The 19,326-nt window shown below is 37.5% G+C and overlaps 1 protein-coding gene across 1 annotated transcript in view; it reads left to right on the top strand.

Moving 5' to 3' along the window:
- Positions 1–746: 746 nt before the first annotated feature.
- LOC126322829 (serine/threonine-protein kinase Pak) overlaps positions 747–19,326 on the top strand; it is a 162,971-nt gene continuing 144,391 nt past the window's right edge. Inside the window, exons 1-2 of the mRNA XM_049994587.1 lie at positions 747–1,525; positions 1,623–1,821. Coding sequence (XP_049850544.1) covers positions 1,470–1,525; positions 1,623–1,821 — 255 coding nt within the window. The 5' untranslated portion in view covers positions 747–1,469. The remainder of the gene's footprint in view (positions 1,526–1,622; positions 1,822–19,326) is intronic.

Raw genomic sequence — 19,326 nt, 5'->3', positions numbered from 1 at the left:
TGGTAAAAATATAAACACTCTCAAAAGCAACAATTAGCAGCTTTCAAACAACATTTTTACGTTCGGTTCGCTAAGTGGCATAACTTTGAGATTAGTACAGATCAAGTACCATACTCAAAATATAAAAAAAAAACAACAACATGTAGGGAACCTACACATCTTCAGATTTTCTTGCCGTGGAGAAGGTGAAAATATTCAAGTAAATTAATATTTGCAGAAGATAGAATGTAAGTATCGAAACATACCTAGGTGATTAAACGAACAATAAATATTTTATAATTCGCACAGGACAGGCTTAAAAATCTTAATTATCATGGAAATATTTTTGGCGACTGTTTATTACTTAATAAATTTCCTTTACTTCACGCCTATGGTCGTAAATTTTTATGTCATTATAGTACCATTTCACTCTATAATGACCATCTTCAGACGCGTTTTATAAAAACATGTCCTAACACTACACTGAAGTCACAGAAGCATATTAGGACATGTTTTTTTATAAAACAGATCTGAAGATGTCTGATGAGATAAAAATTTGTGACCATAGATGCGAAGTGAAGGAACTTCATTCTACTTTCGGGTCACTGTTCAATTCGCGACCATGTCGCAGCTTGTATAACTTATGAAATTCACAGGTTGTCATTTTTCTAGTGATTCTTAAATTACCTAACGTGTCAATGAACAAGCAATCAATCGAACGAAGGAAAGAGTAGTGTTTCACATTGTGTAGTAGTACGTTTCACTTGTTTATTTAATTATTCATCCACGGGTAGTCTCACAATCGTACAGTATTTGTCATGTAATAGAAGCATTAATGAAAGTCATCCAAGACTAAAACATCCAACTGGATTGTATCGTTTGCTGATAAATCGGTTTTTAGCTCTATATGATTAACTGTTCTGTGTTTAGAAAAAATCATGCCGTTCGATTGCACTCGAAAAGCTACTAATAACCACCCTCTTGAAGTCCATTGTAAATGTGCGCGTAGAAACGTGATTTTGTCACGACCGATTAGTTGGTAGACTTGAAGTGAGCAAAGGTACGTCTTGTGAGCACTTCGATCTACAGCATCTTTGTTTTGAAGGGGGTAGGGTGATGGCGGCTGCAAGGATTGTGTGGGAACAAGTGAAATAACTGACATCTGACGCATGGTGTTTGTGTGGGTGGAACTTGGGAGTTGGTGTTTACCACGGACATTACCTTCGTGACATTCACTGATTAAGTGTTCGAAGCGGAGGCTCTGTAACCATGCTGACTGCTCGCGCACGTCGATTCCTATCCAAAATATTCATCTGTGGTGTTCAGTTCACTTGTGATTGAGTGCAATAACGAAAGATATTAGGTGACTGTGTTTTTTGCAGTCTTCCAAACGACACGGTGAATCTATAGCATCTAGCACGGACTCTAGAAGTGGCGGTCTTTAACCTGGGGGAAACTGATTTTGACGCACTGATAATTAAACTGGTAAAATGTCAGACGACGAGGATAAGCCACCAGCACCTCCTGTTAGACTGACAAGCAATAGGTGAGTTATTTATGTAGAGCAATGTCAGTAAATGTGTTGATGAGATCATTAATACAGCAATTGACAAGTACATGATGATTTCTTATGGTATTTTTAGGGGCGATTCCACTCCGAATTTACCGGTAGATATGCGACCCCTTCCGAAAGAACCAGACTCTGAAGACAGGAAGAAAAAAATGTTGAAAGGAAAGATCAAGCAAAAAGCTAAGGAAAACGAGAAACCTAATATATCATACCCAACGAACTTTGAACATACAGTGCATGTGGGATTTGATGCAGTTACAGGCGAGTTTACGGTAAGTTCAGCATAAACTTTCGATTTGGAATGTTTATTCTGTAACTTCGTGATATCTGTAGTGCTTTCGATGTTGACAGTTGCCATGCAATTGCACTTTAGGTGCTGGCAAGGATTGCTTAGTTAGATGAAGAGACTGTCAGTGAGCTGGTATATAGCTAGAAAGTTAATTTTTGTATGTTTGTTTACTTCGACAATTGAAGTAAATTATTGTTTGTGGATGGAACGAGTACCCGTTTGAGTCCAGTATATTTTACTGAAGGCTTTATTCTCACTGTTTCAAAGGCACATCTGCCACTGGTGGCAATCTGTCTGCTTATACACAGTTTGTCAGTTATTATTGTTGATTGTGCCCATTTGTATGTCATATGATATGATGAAAGAAAATGTAATCATCACTGCGGTAGATATAGGGGGGTCCACTTTTTAGTTGCTTTAACATACGCAGTCCATTTTTCTTGTATGGAGGCTGACAAAAAAAAGTGAACGTTTCATTAAAGTCATTTTGTGACAAATGGCACCATGTATAGAAGAATAGCTTTTGTTTAACATTTAGCAGTTGTCAGGAAGTACTATGTCTGTATATAATCACCATACCAGTAAAAACATTGGCAGTAAATACTGTCTTTCTAAACACATTACTTACTTTCATTCTAGTTCTCATCCTTCCACTATGGTACTATCTGCAGAAAATACTGACTTTTGACATACTTGGTATGACTTGGCCTGTAGTTTGGCCATAACATTCTGTTGCAGAATTTGCCATCAGACGTTTGAACACACTTATTGCTGTCACTTTTCATTGTTGTCTTTCTTATTATGACTTTCTGTCCTGAACTTACGTAAGCCTATCCTACTTTGTATACTGTTGTGCAGGATAAATAACTAAATAGAGTGGCACTGTGTGTTGTGTAAAATGTGTGTGCCACTGGTATGTACATTGCATTTTGACGTACTAGATTCATGAATGTGTTAATATAGGGGACAGTCAAATGAAAACCAGACAGGCGAAGAAAAAGAAGAAGAAAAAAAAACAACGTAAATTGTGCATTATTTCAAAAAGTAAATATCTGTTAATACGTTTAGCCTACTGTGAAACAAAACAGCCAAGGTTTGCAATTGCCAAGGGAACCATGATTGTACTCAGGCATGTTCCTCTTCATCTGAATCCAGTCGATACACACAAATGTCTTCCTTCAGGGCACCAAAAATATGGATATTGCATGGGGATAGACTGAGACTGTATGGAGGATGTGCAAGGGTTTCCCAGTGAAACTTCTGCAATATGATCCAAACAACCTTGGCAATAAGTTGCAGTGTACTAACCTTTTTCCAGCTGTCTCATTTTTCATTTAACTGCCCTTGTACATAAAAGTGGAAAGGAGCAGTGTGTGTGTGTGTGTGTGTGTGTGTGTGTGTGTGTGTGTGTGTGTGTGTGGGAGGGGGGGCGGGGGATGCAAGACTAGTGGTTGGAAGGTACATTACCTGATGATTTAGGTTATCTGCCATTTATTAGTGTGAATTAAGTAATGCAGTTAAATTTCTGTTAGTGACAGTCTACTTTCATTTAGTGTAGATATTGGTTTATAGCTGCCAAGCTCTGTTTAGTAAGTTTTCTTGTTTTGTCTCATGTGACAGTATCAGCAACAGTGTGACATCTCAGGAGTCTTAAGTTGCTTTAAGATGTTCATTTCCTCGGAGATAATTTTTGTTCCTACAGCTGTATAAAAAAATTAACGCCCTGACTGACTGTGACTTTCACTATCAGTAAGAATGTAAGTGGAGTTTCTGAGCATATAGCTCTGTATTTTTCTCCCCCTTAGAGTACCATCTGCTTTTTTATGATAGAGGTGTAACTAGATACTTATCCATAATTAAGAATTTTTTTTATTATAACATAATGAAAGATGAGCTATGAGATCAAAACTGAAAACTCATGGGGAGCTTTCTGGGAAGTGGATAATGTATGGCTGCCAAATACAATACTGAACGTAATTCATGGAAAACAGTTCCACAGTTTAGTTTCTGTAGAGTAAAATCATCTCTGAGCCTACTGAAATATTGGCAGTAAGTAGTTAATTTGTACAATCTCAAGGCTCTCTCAACTAATACAACTTCATTTAGTCATTTTGTGTGTCACTGCATGCTGTTCTTGAAACTCTTAGGAGGGTAGAAAGAATGAAAAAGAGATGCTCTGAAGAGGAGTTAGCTTTTTTTTATCATTATAACATGGATTAGCTAGAGCTGCTACATATTACAGTAAAATAATATGTGGAGTATTGATGCTATTTCATTACTTGTCTGCTTAATTGAGAAATTTAAAAGAAGTATCTGTTGGTATTTTCTTACACTGTTAATAGAGATAGGTGGTGAATATGATATTTGTGTCACTTATGTAATATTGTGTGTAGCATATACAGTGAATGACATGTTTAGATGTTTGAGTCATTTTCTGTTTTGATTGGCATTTCCTTGTGAAACAGTATTGTGAACCCTTTTGAGTCTTCTAGAATGTTGAGTGGGTGTAGAACTGAGTTTCCTGTTCCTTTCTAATCTCACAAGACAGCTTGTGTGGTGAAATCGGTTTATTTTTATCATTTACCTGTGTTGGTTGGACAGATGGTAATACGCAGATCATTAGCAGATAGAACCCTACATTATCTGTAAACTGGTGAATATCAAATACGTTTTTAAAGGCAGACTACAGTAAAGGAAAGTGCAGGGCATGTCAATGATTCCTTATCAAGATTGTAGATTTCTTTCTAGGAAAAGGGCTTGCAGTTGAATGTTTTTAAATCTAATAGGAACTATTTTTTAATTACTTAAAATTCCCAGTTTTCCTAAGGAAAATGAAACATTAGTTATTTGAACCAGAATTCTGACTCTGCCATCCCGGCACTTACATCCCGTCATGGGTTTGGTGGTTGACAGTATTGTTTCATTTGAAAGAAACTGCAGCATTCATCCAGTGAGCATAGATAAAAAATAATTTTTGCTTAGATAATACTTCCTTAAGTGTTGAATACAAAAGTATTCAGTAGGTTCCATTTTCTATAGGCTCCCAGCCACTTGTAAACCGATGAAATAGTTTTGGCTCGCAGGATCCATTGGGAACTGATAAATTAATCAAATAAAAAGATAAAGTTATTCTTGAAGAGCAAGTTTTCCTTTATACTTGCAAATAATTACACCCAAAGGAACTTTTCAGAGTGATGGGCAGAGTTTCAGATTGTCATAAAAAATTTCAGATTTTGGGTAATTTTAAGAGAGTGAAAGCAGTCACTTAAATACTTTCTAACTGAATAAGGAAAAAATTCCCATGTAACAGACATCTCACCAACAAGAAAGTCATGTTCCCTCTCTCCATGGTGTATGATATAAATGTATGGAATTTAATGACTTGCCTGGAAGCCTGGTTCTCAAGAATTTTATCCCTGTCCCTCTTTGCTGGCAAAATACTGGCAATGGGACGTTTTCTTCTCATCAGGACATGAACCAGGTACCCCTAATTCACAGGTCAGAGCTGAAGAGGTTACTTATTGATACTCTGTGCTTTAGGTGTACGACAGTTAAGTACATGTAAATAAGGTGGTAATGAGGGAATTGAGAGAAAAACAGTAAAAAAAATTAAAGAATTATGAATTAAAGATATCAAAAATATTTGAAACCCAAATGCAGAAGGAACAATCAGAACTTTTGCTGGAAAATGGAAAAGACAGGAAACAAAAGACAGAAGGTGTTGAAGAGAAGTAAAAGTTGTTTCAAATTCTGTGTTTGACAGGAAAATGAAATGAGAAAGGATTCAGAAGTGTTTATCCTGATAGTTAACTCTTGTATCAATGACATGTTTTGACATTGGATGGGACTGTAGTTTATGTTATGGCAGGATCCATAGGCCCTAGTTTACAATGAGGTGAGTCTTGGGGGTAAGAACTGTGGCAGATGAAAAGTAGAGGATTCCAAAACCGATGCTGTGGGAGTTGGATGAAAGAGGTTGGTTACTGTGGGATATCTTCAGTAGTGTTTTCTCATTTCGTGACATTACTTGAGGATATTATTTATCGATTAGGAACTTACTTGAATGGTTCTGTATGGAAGAACACTCTCGATAATTCTTTTCATCCAGTACAATTCCCTGATAACAGAACATAAATACATTCCCATGTAGGCTGCCCAGCTGTGGATGGCGAATCTGCAATGATGGGAACTTCCTTGCCCAATAAGGTTTTCCGAGGCATGAGGGCCTTCACAGGAAGTTATTACCCCCGAAACCTTGTCCACAAACAAATTTCCCATGCCATATCCTCATAGACCCTTAGCTCTCCTACCACCTCCAAGAATCATCTATCATCCTATCACCTACAAAGGAGTCTCCCCCCCACCCCCCCACCCCCTCCTACATCATCCTGGACTGGAATAGTTGAACCTTATCCTTCACCAGTGCTATTGACATGCTCAGAAATGAGGGTCATCCCACCCAAGATCTTCCCTCCTCTCATGAAGTAGCATTCCGATGCCCACCCAGTCTATCCAACATACCACTCCTACTCCCAACTCCATGCCACTGAGTTCATCTCTCTGTGGGAGACCCTGGTGCAAGACATTCCCAATCCACCCACCGAATACTTCCTACTCATTTTCTGTTACAGGCATATCCTACCCCCATCAGAGGTAGTTCTACCTGTGAAAGCAGTGATGGCATATATGGTAAAACCGTGATAATGTGGCACATCGTAAACTGACAGGCCTGATAATCCGGTATGGAGCAAGGGGTCATATAAAATCTCAAATGCTGGTACAGAGAAATGTTTGTGCAAAAGCTGCTAAGCTCAGATAGCAGTGTCATAGTTCCAACAAAATATTAACACCAGAGACATTATTTTACCAGGACCTAAGTGAAAAATGCAATTTAACACAGTGTCTGGAAAAAATCTATGGCCTAAACTGCTTGCAGAAGCCAAGATGGGGAAGCAACGTAAATAATGAGGATGAGTTGACAACTGTTTGCTCTTAAATACTACAAATGATAAATTATGCATCCACCAATCGGCTGAGTGTGTTTTCAACAGAAGAAATTGATGAATGGATCGACATTGACAAAAATTTAGCTATTGAAGAAGAGATAACTGACCATGTGATACTGCAAAGTGTTTTCAACCCATGGGAGGCACTAGAAACAGAATGAGAGCCGTCAGCTCACATCTCTTAGGCTGAGGCTTCGGTAGCCTTAAAAATTTTTGTGAAATTCACCGAGAGTAGCTGACAATTGAATTCTTCTGTAGTTGTGAATTGGCCCATCATATGACTCTCTCTCTCTCTCTCTCTCTCTCTCTCTCTCTCTCTCTTTTTGTCTTCAAAATAGTGGTCAATCCAAGAAACAAGTCAACATTCCTGCAATGTTCCAGAGGACTCGGAAGAAAATTTCAGCTATACCGTCATTGGTGATACATAAATGACATGTTCCATGCCCTAGATAAAGTGAGATATCTCTGCCAGTAATTCTATTTTAACTGCACCAATTCATTAGTAACAATTTTTGTTCATTACCTTGTTCTTGATCTTTTCAAACCAGTGGTGCTTTTTTCATTTTGTAAATCATGTACAAAATATTATTTGTGTATATCAAACTTTTCTGAAACTTTGAGCATTAAATTGTTTGGATAGAGCAGTACAGAGCTAGATTGTTAATTGAATTTCGTTTTTTTGCAGAAAAGTAATACAATGGTTATAAATTTTTATACTCTTTTTCTGTCCTGTTGTACTTAGTAAATAACTATTACTTGTTTTTCTATATTAAAACTAGGTTCTGCAAATACTGATTTTTTTTAACCAGATTTCTAAAAATGACCTTGATAGTCTGGCATATTCGATAATCCAGTATTGACCGACCACTGAACATCAGGATTATCAAGGCCCTACTGCATCGTCTCTGCTGCAATCCCAGCACATCTTTTTATGTTTATATGACAACCAACAGCTGTCAGTCGAATGAGTGTCCTCTGCCAAACTGTGGCCAAGAACAAATTTTACAACCCAGTGTCACAACATTCTCAATTTAAAGGGCTGCTACACAGTGTGGGCCAAGGATCCTTCCTCTCATGACCAACTTTTGAACTATGCAGTTGGGAATTATCTTTGCAACATATTCCTCTCTCCCATAAACCTGCTGGTCTCAGTGTCCATTAACTCATTGTCTCCACATCCTCTATACAACAGATTCCTCTTCCTCTGTCCTATCACCACATCCCATTGCATGTCATGTACATCATGCACAACACTCCACAAGCTCCAGCACACCTGTGCATCACTTGCCTAGCCCGTGCACGTGCCATCCCTCCCTCCTGCATTCATAGCCAGCAGATATGCTGCTTTTGTTTGAGCCCGTAGTAGCTACCCAATACAGGGATCCCCACAGGTTGTGTGTGTGTGTGTGTGTGTGTGTGTGTGCATTCTGGTTCAATGAAGGATGTATACTGAAAGGTAGCAAGTTTGTGTTCTTTTTTGTGTGCGCCTATTAATGACTCAGTGCTTCTATTATTCAGTGAGTGGTCTCCTTTACTGCTAAATCATTTATAATCGATGATTGGGTTGACGTCTCCATTCCTGAAGATACTGGTTTTCAGAAAGACTTTTTAACAGAAAATGCTATATATGCTTTCACTGATCAAATATTAAATGCTCTGAATAACCGGACATCACCCATTGGTATTTTTTGTGATCTCTCAAAGGCCTTTGATTGTGTAAATCATGGAATTCTTTTAGATAAGCTAAATCATTATGGTTTGAGTGGGGCAGTGCACAAATGGTTTAATTCATACTTAACTGGAAGAATGCAGAAAGTTGAAATAAGTGGTTCGTGTAATGTTAAAACAACAGCTGATTCCTCAAACTGGGGTGCTATCAAGCACGGGGTCCCACAGGGTTCGGTCTTAGGTCCTTTACTGTTCTTGATATACATTAATGACTTACCATTCCACATTGATGAAGATGCAAAGTTAGTTCTTTTTGCTGATGATACAAGTATAGTAATAACATCCAAGAACTAAGTGATGTAATTGTAAATGATGTTTTTCACAAAATTATTAAGTGGTTCTCAGCAAACGGACTCTCTTTAAATTTTGATAAAACACAGTATATACAGTTCCGTACAGTAAATGGCACAACTCCAGTAATAAATATAGAATTTGAACAGAAGTCTGTAGCTAAGGTAGAATTTTCAAAATTTTTAGGTGTGTCCATTGATGAGAGGTTAAACTGGAAGCAACACATTGATGGTCTGCTGAAACGTCTGAATTGAGCTACGTATGCTATTACGGTTATTGCAAATTTTGGTGATAAGAATCTCAGTAAATTAGCTTACTATGCCTACTTTCATTCACTGCTTTCGTATGGCATCATATTCTGGGGTAATTCATCGTTGAGTAGAAAAGTATTCATTGCACAAAAACGTGTAATCAGAATAATTGCTGGAGCCCACCCACAGTCATCCTGCAGACATCTATTTAAGGATCTAGGGATCCTCACAGTAACCTCACAGTATATATATTCCCTTATGAAATTTGTTGATAATAATCCAACCCAATTCAAAAGTAATAGCAGTGTGCATACCTATAACACCAGGAGAAAGGATGATCTTCACTATGCAGTGTTAAATCTGACTTTGGCACAGAAAGGGGTAAATTATGCTGCCACAAAAGTCTTTGGGCACCTACCAAACAGCATCAAAAGCCTGACAGATAGCCAACTAACATTTAAAAATAAATTAAAAGAATTTCTAGATGACAACTCCTTCTACTCATTAGCTGAATTTTTAGATATAAACTAGGTAAAAAAAAAAAAAAAAAAAAAAAAAAAAAAACCATCATTAGTGTCATGCAATATTTTGTGTAATGTAATTTCTTGTACAGACATCTTTTATTAACCTGACACGTTCCACATCATTACGAAGTGTCGTATTCATGATCTATGGAACAAGTATTAATCTAATCTAATCTACTGTTCATCTTATCCTTTATTTTTCACCATTTCCTGCTCTTTCACTTCTCGTATTAAAAAAACCTAACAGTTAGTGAACATTAACTTTAGTGCATTGTGTTGGTTTGACATCTCTACACAGATAGTCCCACAACTTTTTATTTTCGTGGTGAAATAAGGTGGCCCCACCCCATTAATCTGTGCAGTTTCCACCCCATCTTTGTTCATTCCAACCCGATAATTTATTTCTAATGAGCTCTTCATTGACTGGATGTTAAACTATAATCTTCCTTCCTGTTTATGGTGCCTTCGATGAGTTGCTTGGTTTTTTGGAAGAAACCCTCCAATAGATAAAAATGAATTAAGTTTACTTTCCAGGTCATTCATATTTTAAAAAATTGTTACCTACTTGACATGAATAAAAATAAACAAAGAGGAAATCTGATTTAGCAAAATTAATCCATGCTAGTGGGAGTCTGTGGAAAAAAGGCAGAGTACTATAGACTTGAAACAAAATTGGCATAGTAATAAAACCCTTCAAATTAATGCAGGGTGTTGTGTAAGTAAATTGACAGTTTACTGGAACTAGCTGCCAGTTATGTTGTTGTGTGGTATAAGTTCAGCAAGACATAAGAAATTGCCTGAATAATCATGTGTCAAATGGTTCCTAGTCTTGAAAATAGGTACCACCTAATGTAGCATTTTAATCGAATAAGGTCTTAATTTTCATTTTTCCTGAGCCTTATGCTGGTTCTTCTTACTTAATACTCCATTAATTGAAAGCTCTTGTAGCCTTGACACACTTCTCCAAACAGTTTGTCCAATTTAATCTCATTAACCTCTTGCAAAAAGAAGATAAATTGTATATATTAACTAGATTGCATGGTACAGCATATTGAATGTCAGAAATCAGGTAAATGAGGATAAAATGTATTCTGTAACCCCAAGTACAAGTTTGTTTTAATATGTACTTTCAAACTATGGAAACTCAAAGCAGGAATATCAACAATGTAGGAAAAGACAGGTTACTACTTGCCGTAAAGAAGACACATTGACTTGCACACAGGCACAATTGAGACACTTTTGGCCAGACACACACACACACACACACACCAACTCCAGCATCTCGGGCCTGAATCCAATCTGTCTTCCGGATGTATTTCTGATTTATGAAATTTGTGGGTGTTGGGCTGGACACCTGAGAATTCTATAAAGGTTTTTTAATCTGGAATGTTTGTTTTTGTATTATCAGATATTGAGTAGTTTCACAGGAACTAGTTTCCAAGTTGACAGTCGGTACTAAATTGTCACTGATCACCAACTGCTAAAGTTGTGAGTGTGTAAAGTTAATTGTTGTGTGATGTCATATATGACTTAAAAAATCTTTTTTTACCGAAATTCTTGTTTTTAGTATTTGAATCTGTCAAGAACTCTTTAAAAGCATTTAGTTTCCATGGATTATGATGTTCCTGTAGTTCTGTCCTTTACCTCCATCCATTACGTTACTCAGTGAGTCACCACGCAATACATGGTGATGTCTGTAAATTATTATTTGGCAACCTCAGTATGACAGAGAGAGAAGGAAAGACATGTGGGTATACTGATGATTACATTCATCTGAAAATGCTTTTATTTCTTAGTTTCATTATTCAACTGATTGCATTGTTTGTGTTCTGGAGAAGGTAGTGTATTTATGGACCCATTACTGATGTCAATTTTGCCCCACCTCAGAGTAATTTATCAAGTAATGTGTGTTGTATTTTCTATAGCCTTCCCCTACTGTATACCTTAAACATTACAAATTTTTAAAAAAATCACAAATTGTGCAGTTATTTTACTTGATTTTCTTAATCCCTTTTGTTAGGGAAAGAAAGATTCTACACATGTACATAATTCTTAGGTTTATGTCCCTGTCCAAACATCTGTCTTTATCAGTAGGTTTTCCATGGCTTCCCTAAATCACTAAAGATGAATGTCAAGATGGACCACTTGAAAGGACCATGGCTGATGCACTTCTCTATCTTTTTCTCTTATTGCCTTGATCTCCATCTCTCATGATCTTATCACAACAGAATTTTAAATCTGCATCTCCCCCCCCCCCCCCCCCCTCGTGTCCCCATTGGCTGTTCAGCTATTTGAAATACACTACTGAGCAGTTTTCTTTGTGGCTTGTTTCACGAAGTAGTCACATATCATCTATGTTCCAAGCCTTTTGATAGGTGTAACAGAGTTAGGCAGTTTAATATTTTAGTTATAGTTCATACATTAGATTGGTGCATAAGTTTTACGTGTCGTGTTGTGGTTGTTATGGATTTATTTTTCGGTTGTCATTTTCTATTTGTAGTGCGCTGTTGGGATTTGTGTTTACATATTCCTAACCCAATAGTAATGAATCATCTGGTCTACTATGCACATTGCTATACTGTATTTGGTATTAGTATTGATATCTCTAGGCAGTTCAGGATGTTAAAACATTATACTTAGGACAGACACCAAGATGGAAAATTGCTACCCTCTCTGTTTCCCTTTCCCTGTTGCTTCATAACCTGGATTGTGAGTAACTAAATCCACTTTCCCTTCTTCCCTTTCTTTCCCCTCTCTTTTCCCTGATGAAGGAACATTTATTCCAAAAGCTAGGAACGTATATTTTCGGTTGTTTTTTGTGTATGTATCGGCTATACTGAGCTGAGGTAAGTACTGGCCAGCCCCTCTATCTCTTTGTTAGTATTTGTTTCACATCTTTATATGAGATTTCCCATTAATCATTTAAATCTCTGTATTAGCTTTAATTTCTGTGATTTTTCTCATTGTGGTCATTCTGTGGGATGTATATGGGATGAAGTAATATGTTGTCCACTTTCTTGGAACATATACTCTTGAAACATCAACAGCAAACCTCTCTGTGATGCACAGTGTCTGTTTTATAGTGTAACCTCCCTAACACTCAACTTATTGAACAATACCCTGACAAAATACCATTCAGTAACGGAATGGAACATCTGGTAAGTATGTTCTATTATTATTATTATTATTTGTTGTATGTTTTCCAACCCATGTCTGCCCCTCTAGTTTTCATCCTTTACAGCTCGCTTTAGTATCATGGGAATTATTCTCTGATATCTTAACATGTCCTATCATCTAGTCCCTCCATCTTCAGTGTTTTGTGTATGTTCCTTTCTTCAGTAATTCTGTGAGGAACCCCTTCATTCTTTACCAGTCCACCTGATGTGCAAAATATAGCACCATATCTCAAAAATGGATTCGTAGACAGTTTTCCCATGATCCACTACCACACAATCTCCAAATGTGTATTCTCAGAAATTTTTTTTTCCTCAAAGTGCTACCCGGGGTACTATTAGACTACTTTTGAACAAGAATGTCCTCTTTAGCTTTGTTTGTCCTCACAGAATGCCACCTTTACTTCTTCCATAATGTGTTTTGCTTCAAAGGTGGCAGAATTCTTGAACATTGGAGTCACCAATTTTAAGAATGCTGTTTATACATTGACTCATCTGGTATTATAAGCCTTAAATAATAAAATATTGCCAGTTGGTGTTATTTGTGAACTTTCCAGGGCATTTGACTGGTGTAGATCATGTTAAACTCTTAGAAAAACTCAAGTTTTATGGAACTGATGGCTTTATACACAACTTGGTAGAATCCTACTTAACAAACCAAATACATAATGTTATGCTAAATAATACACTGTTGGAGGGGTAGAAAATTGTTGTGATTGGAGAGAAATCACAAAGGAAGTTTTGCGGAGTTCAGTTTTGGCATTGTAACTGCATGTCACGGTACATGTATTTGTTAATGAAATTCTTCATAAATAATCCATCACAATTTGAGAAGAATGGTGATATCAATATCTAGAACATGGTCAGTTTCTCAGAAAAGACTTTGATACACAGCAACAAAAAGTTTTAATCATTTGCTCAATAACGTAAAATATATGACAGTATCAATGCAAGTTTTAAATCTAACCTAAAATCATTTCTCCAGGACTATTCTTTCTATTCCATCCACGAATTTCTATATAAAATTCGAGACCAGTTAAAAAAAAACTGATTTTTAAGTGTAATTGCACGAGCAAGACTGAAAACTATATTCATTAATGTTAACACTAATAATGTATAATAGAAATCCTGTAAACTGACTCATTCTGCATGAAAAGAATTGTTCAAATGATCTATCGAATATGTAACTAACTAGTAAGTTTATCACTAATCTCATTTCTGTTTCTCCTCCTTACTTCAGTCTTTCATGGGTACACTCCATATTCATTAGACATGTTCATTCCCTTCAACATGGCCTGTAATTCTTCTTCGCTTCCACTGAGGGTTATAGTGTCACCAGCAAATCTCATGTTGTCCTTGTAAATATTGTGTTTTACCTATCTTTACCTATAGGTTACTCACATATTTCTTAGAATGTTAAAAATATTGCACCATTTTACACTACTGACCGATTTTTCCATTTCAACAAATCTAATGAATCTATTGCATCCCTTATCAGGCTCAGTGATCTGCTTTTACCTTCACAAAAGCCACACTGATGATCAAGAGCAAAAATTCTTAGGATTTTTAGTCAGAGGGATTAGCAGTATTCTACCTTTTAGTTCATTTAATGCTTCATGCATTTTTATCCTTAGTCATTTTTCCTTCATTCAGCTTTTGTTTGTCAACTAGACTTTGACTTTATTTAAATATATGACTCTTTCATAGTAACTTTGTAACACAGCTATTGAACTGTGGTGGGTCTCTCCCATCCGACATAATCTACCGCAGCACACGTTTGTCTAAGGCGTGCTGTAAAATGCTTTTGAGTTTGATCCATTAGTGCTCTGCATCTTCATACTCAGAGCTGAATATATTTTGTTAGTTACGTAGAGTTGCTGCAGTTTTGTTTTTCAAATTCTTCATCTGAATGTGTAAGAAATACGTGTACCTTTGAAAGTAAAACAGCCTTCAAATTGAAACACCCTGGCAGATCAAAACTGTGTATCACTATGGGTTGGGAACCCTTATCGGCGCATTTCACAGTCAGTACTTTTCACGGAATGACCTTTCTTGTGCAACTAGCACACCTGGAATAAAGTATATTGCAGAGAAATTGGAGGCTTCAGACATGGGAATTGTTCCCAAAATGAATCTCAGCAACAGAGTATGTACAGTTTTGAAACTTCTTGGCAAATTAAAATGAATCCAGTATCACAGTCTGCATCTGCTGTAAGTTTTGTTTGCAGAGAGATAGTTTCATTCTTGAAGCTTTGGAATTGTCGAGTAAACTTGAGGGCAAGGTATTTATGTAAATGAAAGGGAGATGTAGTCCAGTTGTGGAACCTATGGAGCACCCCAGTTTACATGGCATCAGCTAGATGCATGTTTGTTTCCTGTTACATGATAGTTTACACTATCTTGCTGCCTCCTGCCATCTAAATAGGCGTGATACCAACAGTATGATTTTTCCCTAATTCAATAAGGGTTTAATTTGTTCTGCGCTGTGTTCTGATATGGATCATTAAAAGCATTTGTTAAGTTACAAAATATATGCTATAGTAATAATTTTAAATGGCAAAATCTTTTATTATTTCACACAGGAAGTAGTAAATTGTCATTTCATTGAATGGAAACCTCTTCCAGTCGAGGTGATTCCATTGAAAAGTGTACATTTTGTTTCCTTTCTTATCCGTGTCAAACCAGGGCTTGCACTCTTCCTCTTAAGGTTTCCTAACCAGTGAAATGTTACATGCTGATCTTCCTGACCTGTTTAAAAGTTACAGTATCTGAAGTAAGTAGTGGCTTTACTGTAGCATGCTTTCTCAATTGCTGTTCTTTGTCTGCATTTCTTTTCTTGTGTAGAGGTCATGCAATGGCTCTATCTTGGTAAAAATTGACCATACATTGTGTTTTCCATTAGTTTTGCATTTAAAACTAGATGCACAATATTTAAAATTCAACTTTGTATACAGCCGTAACTATTGCAATACTTGCACTTCAGCAATTCATCAATTTCTTTGCTGTTTGTCTCTGAAAGACCAGAGTCCAGTGGTTCTCTTGTAAACCTGTTTCACGAGAAGTCATAAAAGAGACTGTATGAGATACAGTGTGGGATAGTGTACCCAGAGTTGATAAGGGTACCATCATACCTCATTCCCTTATCTTTTGTAATAACTTTTTTGAGCACCTTAAAGTATTGAATTTAATGACATGCTGATAACTCATGATTGTGCTATAACCTTTCAGCACAATTCTTCCTTTCTTCTACATGTACCTTAGCAGAAATGAGCTCTCATAAAATATTATAAACATTGCTAGGAATGTATTATATTTATCTTTTGCTACATGCACTTTGCACATGTGCTGTTAATGGTTCTTCAGGGATTCTGCAACTGATATTGATGCAGTGGGATGGTTGGCTATAAATGTGTGTTCTTCATATCAGTCTTAATACTGTCCTGCGCTCAGATCAGTGACTTGTGATCTGCTAATCCGTTAGGAACTCTTTTACAGTGAACGAATCTACTAGTGAGACATCAGTGTAAATATCTATACTGTTGTGTTTTCATTGGTTCTTGTGAGGAACTTCAGTGGTAAGCAAATTGAAAGAGCAAGGGAGATATTCTACTTTTCTTTTTCCAAGAGAAAGTGACAGAAAGTTTTGCAGAAGACTCGAAATACTAATGTTTTGGTATTTTGAATAAGAATTGCAATTAATGTTTTTTCAAAATTGCTGAGGAATTTTCTGAAGTTAGAATTTGGAATAACATGTTCTTTTAAACTTAATCTTGCCCAGAACCCCATGAAAAAGTGCTTTCAAAGTTTGTGTGAGCTTCCATGCACCTGCATTTTTTAGGTTCTTTATCTCTCCAATATGACAGCTGAAGAAATCTAACTTTTGTATGCAGTAGAAAACTATTTGGCAACATTCGTATCTAAGCAGATTTCCTGAGAACTACCAATCCCTCTCCTCTTTCCTCTCTCTTCTCAGCCTGTGACCATTGTCCGTCATTCTGCAACTTAACTGCTCTCTAGTAATTTGTTTGTGCAATACTGTTCATTATCAAGAGAAGGCATTATTGAGGTCCCGATTAAGCTCATGCCTCTGAAACCATTATCATTTTTTCTCTTAATCAGCCTCTACCCTTGTAATAAATCTTTTACGTATGATGAACCCAAGAAAAAGGTGGCATATGGTGGCAGCTCTGCTATATATAACAAAGCTTTGTGTTGCACAAAACACCTCTGGAGTGTCTTAGAAATATAGTAGCTTTTTTTGAATCCCAGGATCTTATATTCCTTAGCTACATCACATACAGGGTGTTTCAAAAATGACCGGTATATTTGAAACGGCAATAAAAACTAAACAAGCAGCGATAGAAATACACCGTTTGTTGCAATATGCTTGGGACAACAGTACATTTTCAGGTGGACAAACTTTCGAAATTACAGTAGTTACAATTTTCAACAACAGATGGCGCTGCAAGTGATGTGAAAGATATAGAAGACAACGCAGTCTGTGGGTGCGCCATTCTGTACGTCGTCTTTCTGCTGTAAGCGTGTGCTGTTCACAACGTGCAAGTGTGCTGTGGACAACATGGTTTATTCCTTAGAATAGAGGATTTTTCTGGTGTTGGAATTCCACCGCCTATAACACAGTGTTGTTGCAACAAGACGAAGTTTTCAACGGAGGTTTAATGTAACCAAAGGACCGAAAAGCGATACAATAAAGGATCTGTTTGAAAAATTTCAATGGACTGGGAACGTGACGGATGAACGTGCTGGAAAGGTAGGGCGACCGCGTACGGCAACCACAGAGGGCAACGCGCAGCTAGTGCAGCAGGTGATCCAACAGTGGCCTCGGGTTTCCATTTGCCGTGTTGCAGCTGCGGTCCAAATGACACCAACGTCCACGTATCGTCTCATGCGCCAGAGTTTACACCTCTGTCCATACAAAATTCAAACGCGGCAACCCCTCAGCGCCGCTACCATTGCTGCACGAGAGACATTCGCTAACGATATAGTGCACAGGATTGATGACGGCGATATGCGTGTGGGCAGCATTTGGTTTACTGACGAAGCTTATTTTTACCTGGACGGCTTCGTCAATAAACAGAACTGGCGCATATGGGGAACCGAAAAGCCACTTGTTGCAGTCCCATTGTCCCTGCATCCTCAGTCCCATTGTGCCTGCATCCTCAAAAAGTACTGGTCTGGGCTGCCATTTCTTCCAAAGGAATTATTGGCCCATTTTTCAGATCCGAAACAATTACTGCATCACGCTATCTGGACATTCTTCGTGAATTTGTGGCGGTACAAACTGCCTTATACGACACTGCGAACACCTCGTGGTTTATGCAAGATGGTGCCCGGCCACATCGCACGGCCGACGTCTTTAATTTCCTGAATGAATATTTTGATGATTGTGTGATTGCTTTGGGCTATCCGAAACATACAGGAGGCGGCGTGGATTGGCCTCCCTGTGACTTCTTTCTGTGGGGACACTTGAAAGACCAGGTGTACCGCCAGAATCCAGAAACAATTGAACAGCTGAAGCAGTACATCTCATGTGCATGTGAAGCCATTCCGCCAGACACGTTGTCAAAGGTTTCGGGTAATTTCATTCAGAGACTACGCCATATTATTGCTACGCATGGTGGATATGTGGAAAATATCGTACTATAGAGTTTCCCAGACCGTAGCGCCATCTGTTGTTGACAATTGTAACTACTGTAATTTCGAAAGTTTGTCTGCCTGAAAATGTACTGTTGTCCCAAGCATATTGCAACAAACGGTGTATTTCTATCGCTGCTCGTTTAGTTTGTATTGCTGTTTCAAATATACCGGTCATTTTTGAAACACCCTGTAGTTTCCTGATGACCTCATGGTTTGTGCAATGTGTGATGATAAACACTTGTGTACTACGTAAGACATTGTACTCAAATGCATAAAAATTTCTCTTTTCCAATTCCACCATTCTGGTTACAGACACTGCTTTTGGTATGACATATATATTGTTGGATAATAAGTGGAATACTGTTTCACAGAATATATTTTAACGTATAGTCTACCCAAAATGTCTCCAACCTACCCTCCCTCCCAAGGACATGAACGATTTTGTAGAATTCATTTTATGTTTTCTCTTTTTCCATTTATTTTGCTACTAAGTGAGGTTGCTGCGTGATAAGACATTAGATTTGTATTTCAGTGTGCGATGGTTCAAATCCCCCATCTGGCTATCCAAATTTAGCTTCCCTAAATCGCTGAAGGTGAGTTCCAGGCTGGTTCCTTTGAAAGGAAGGTGTGATTTCCTGTGCTATCCTTTTCCGGCCTGAGCTTGTCTTTAATGACATTCCCACCAAGGAGATGTTAATTCCTAGTCTTCTTCCTTTTTTGTATTGTATTTTTAGGGTTTCCTTTATTAAATTCCTTCCAAGTGATTTCTCTTGTTATTCTCATATCAAAGCAACTCATCTTTGTCTCCTAATGCTTTTATTGCCGATTTCTTCTTTTGTTGCCTTTTTTTCCCCTCA

Source organism: Schistocerca gregaria, chromosome 2 (genome assembly GCF_023897955.1).
Source record: "Schistocerca gregaria isolate iqSchGreg1 chromosome 2, iqSchGreg1.2, whole genome shotgun sequence".
Taxonomy (NCBI): Eukaryota; Metazoa; Arthropoda; class Insecta; order Orthoptera; family Acrididae; genus Schistocerca; species Schistocerca gregaria.
Note: the sequence above shows the minus strand (reverse complement) of the source record. Positions and strands in the feature narration are given on the sequence as shown.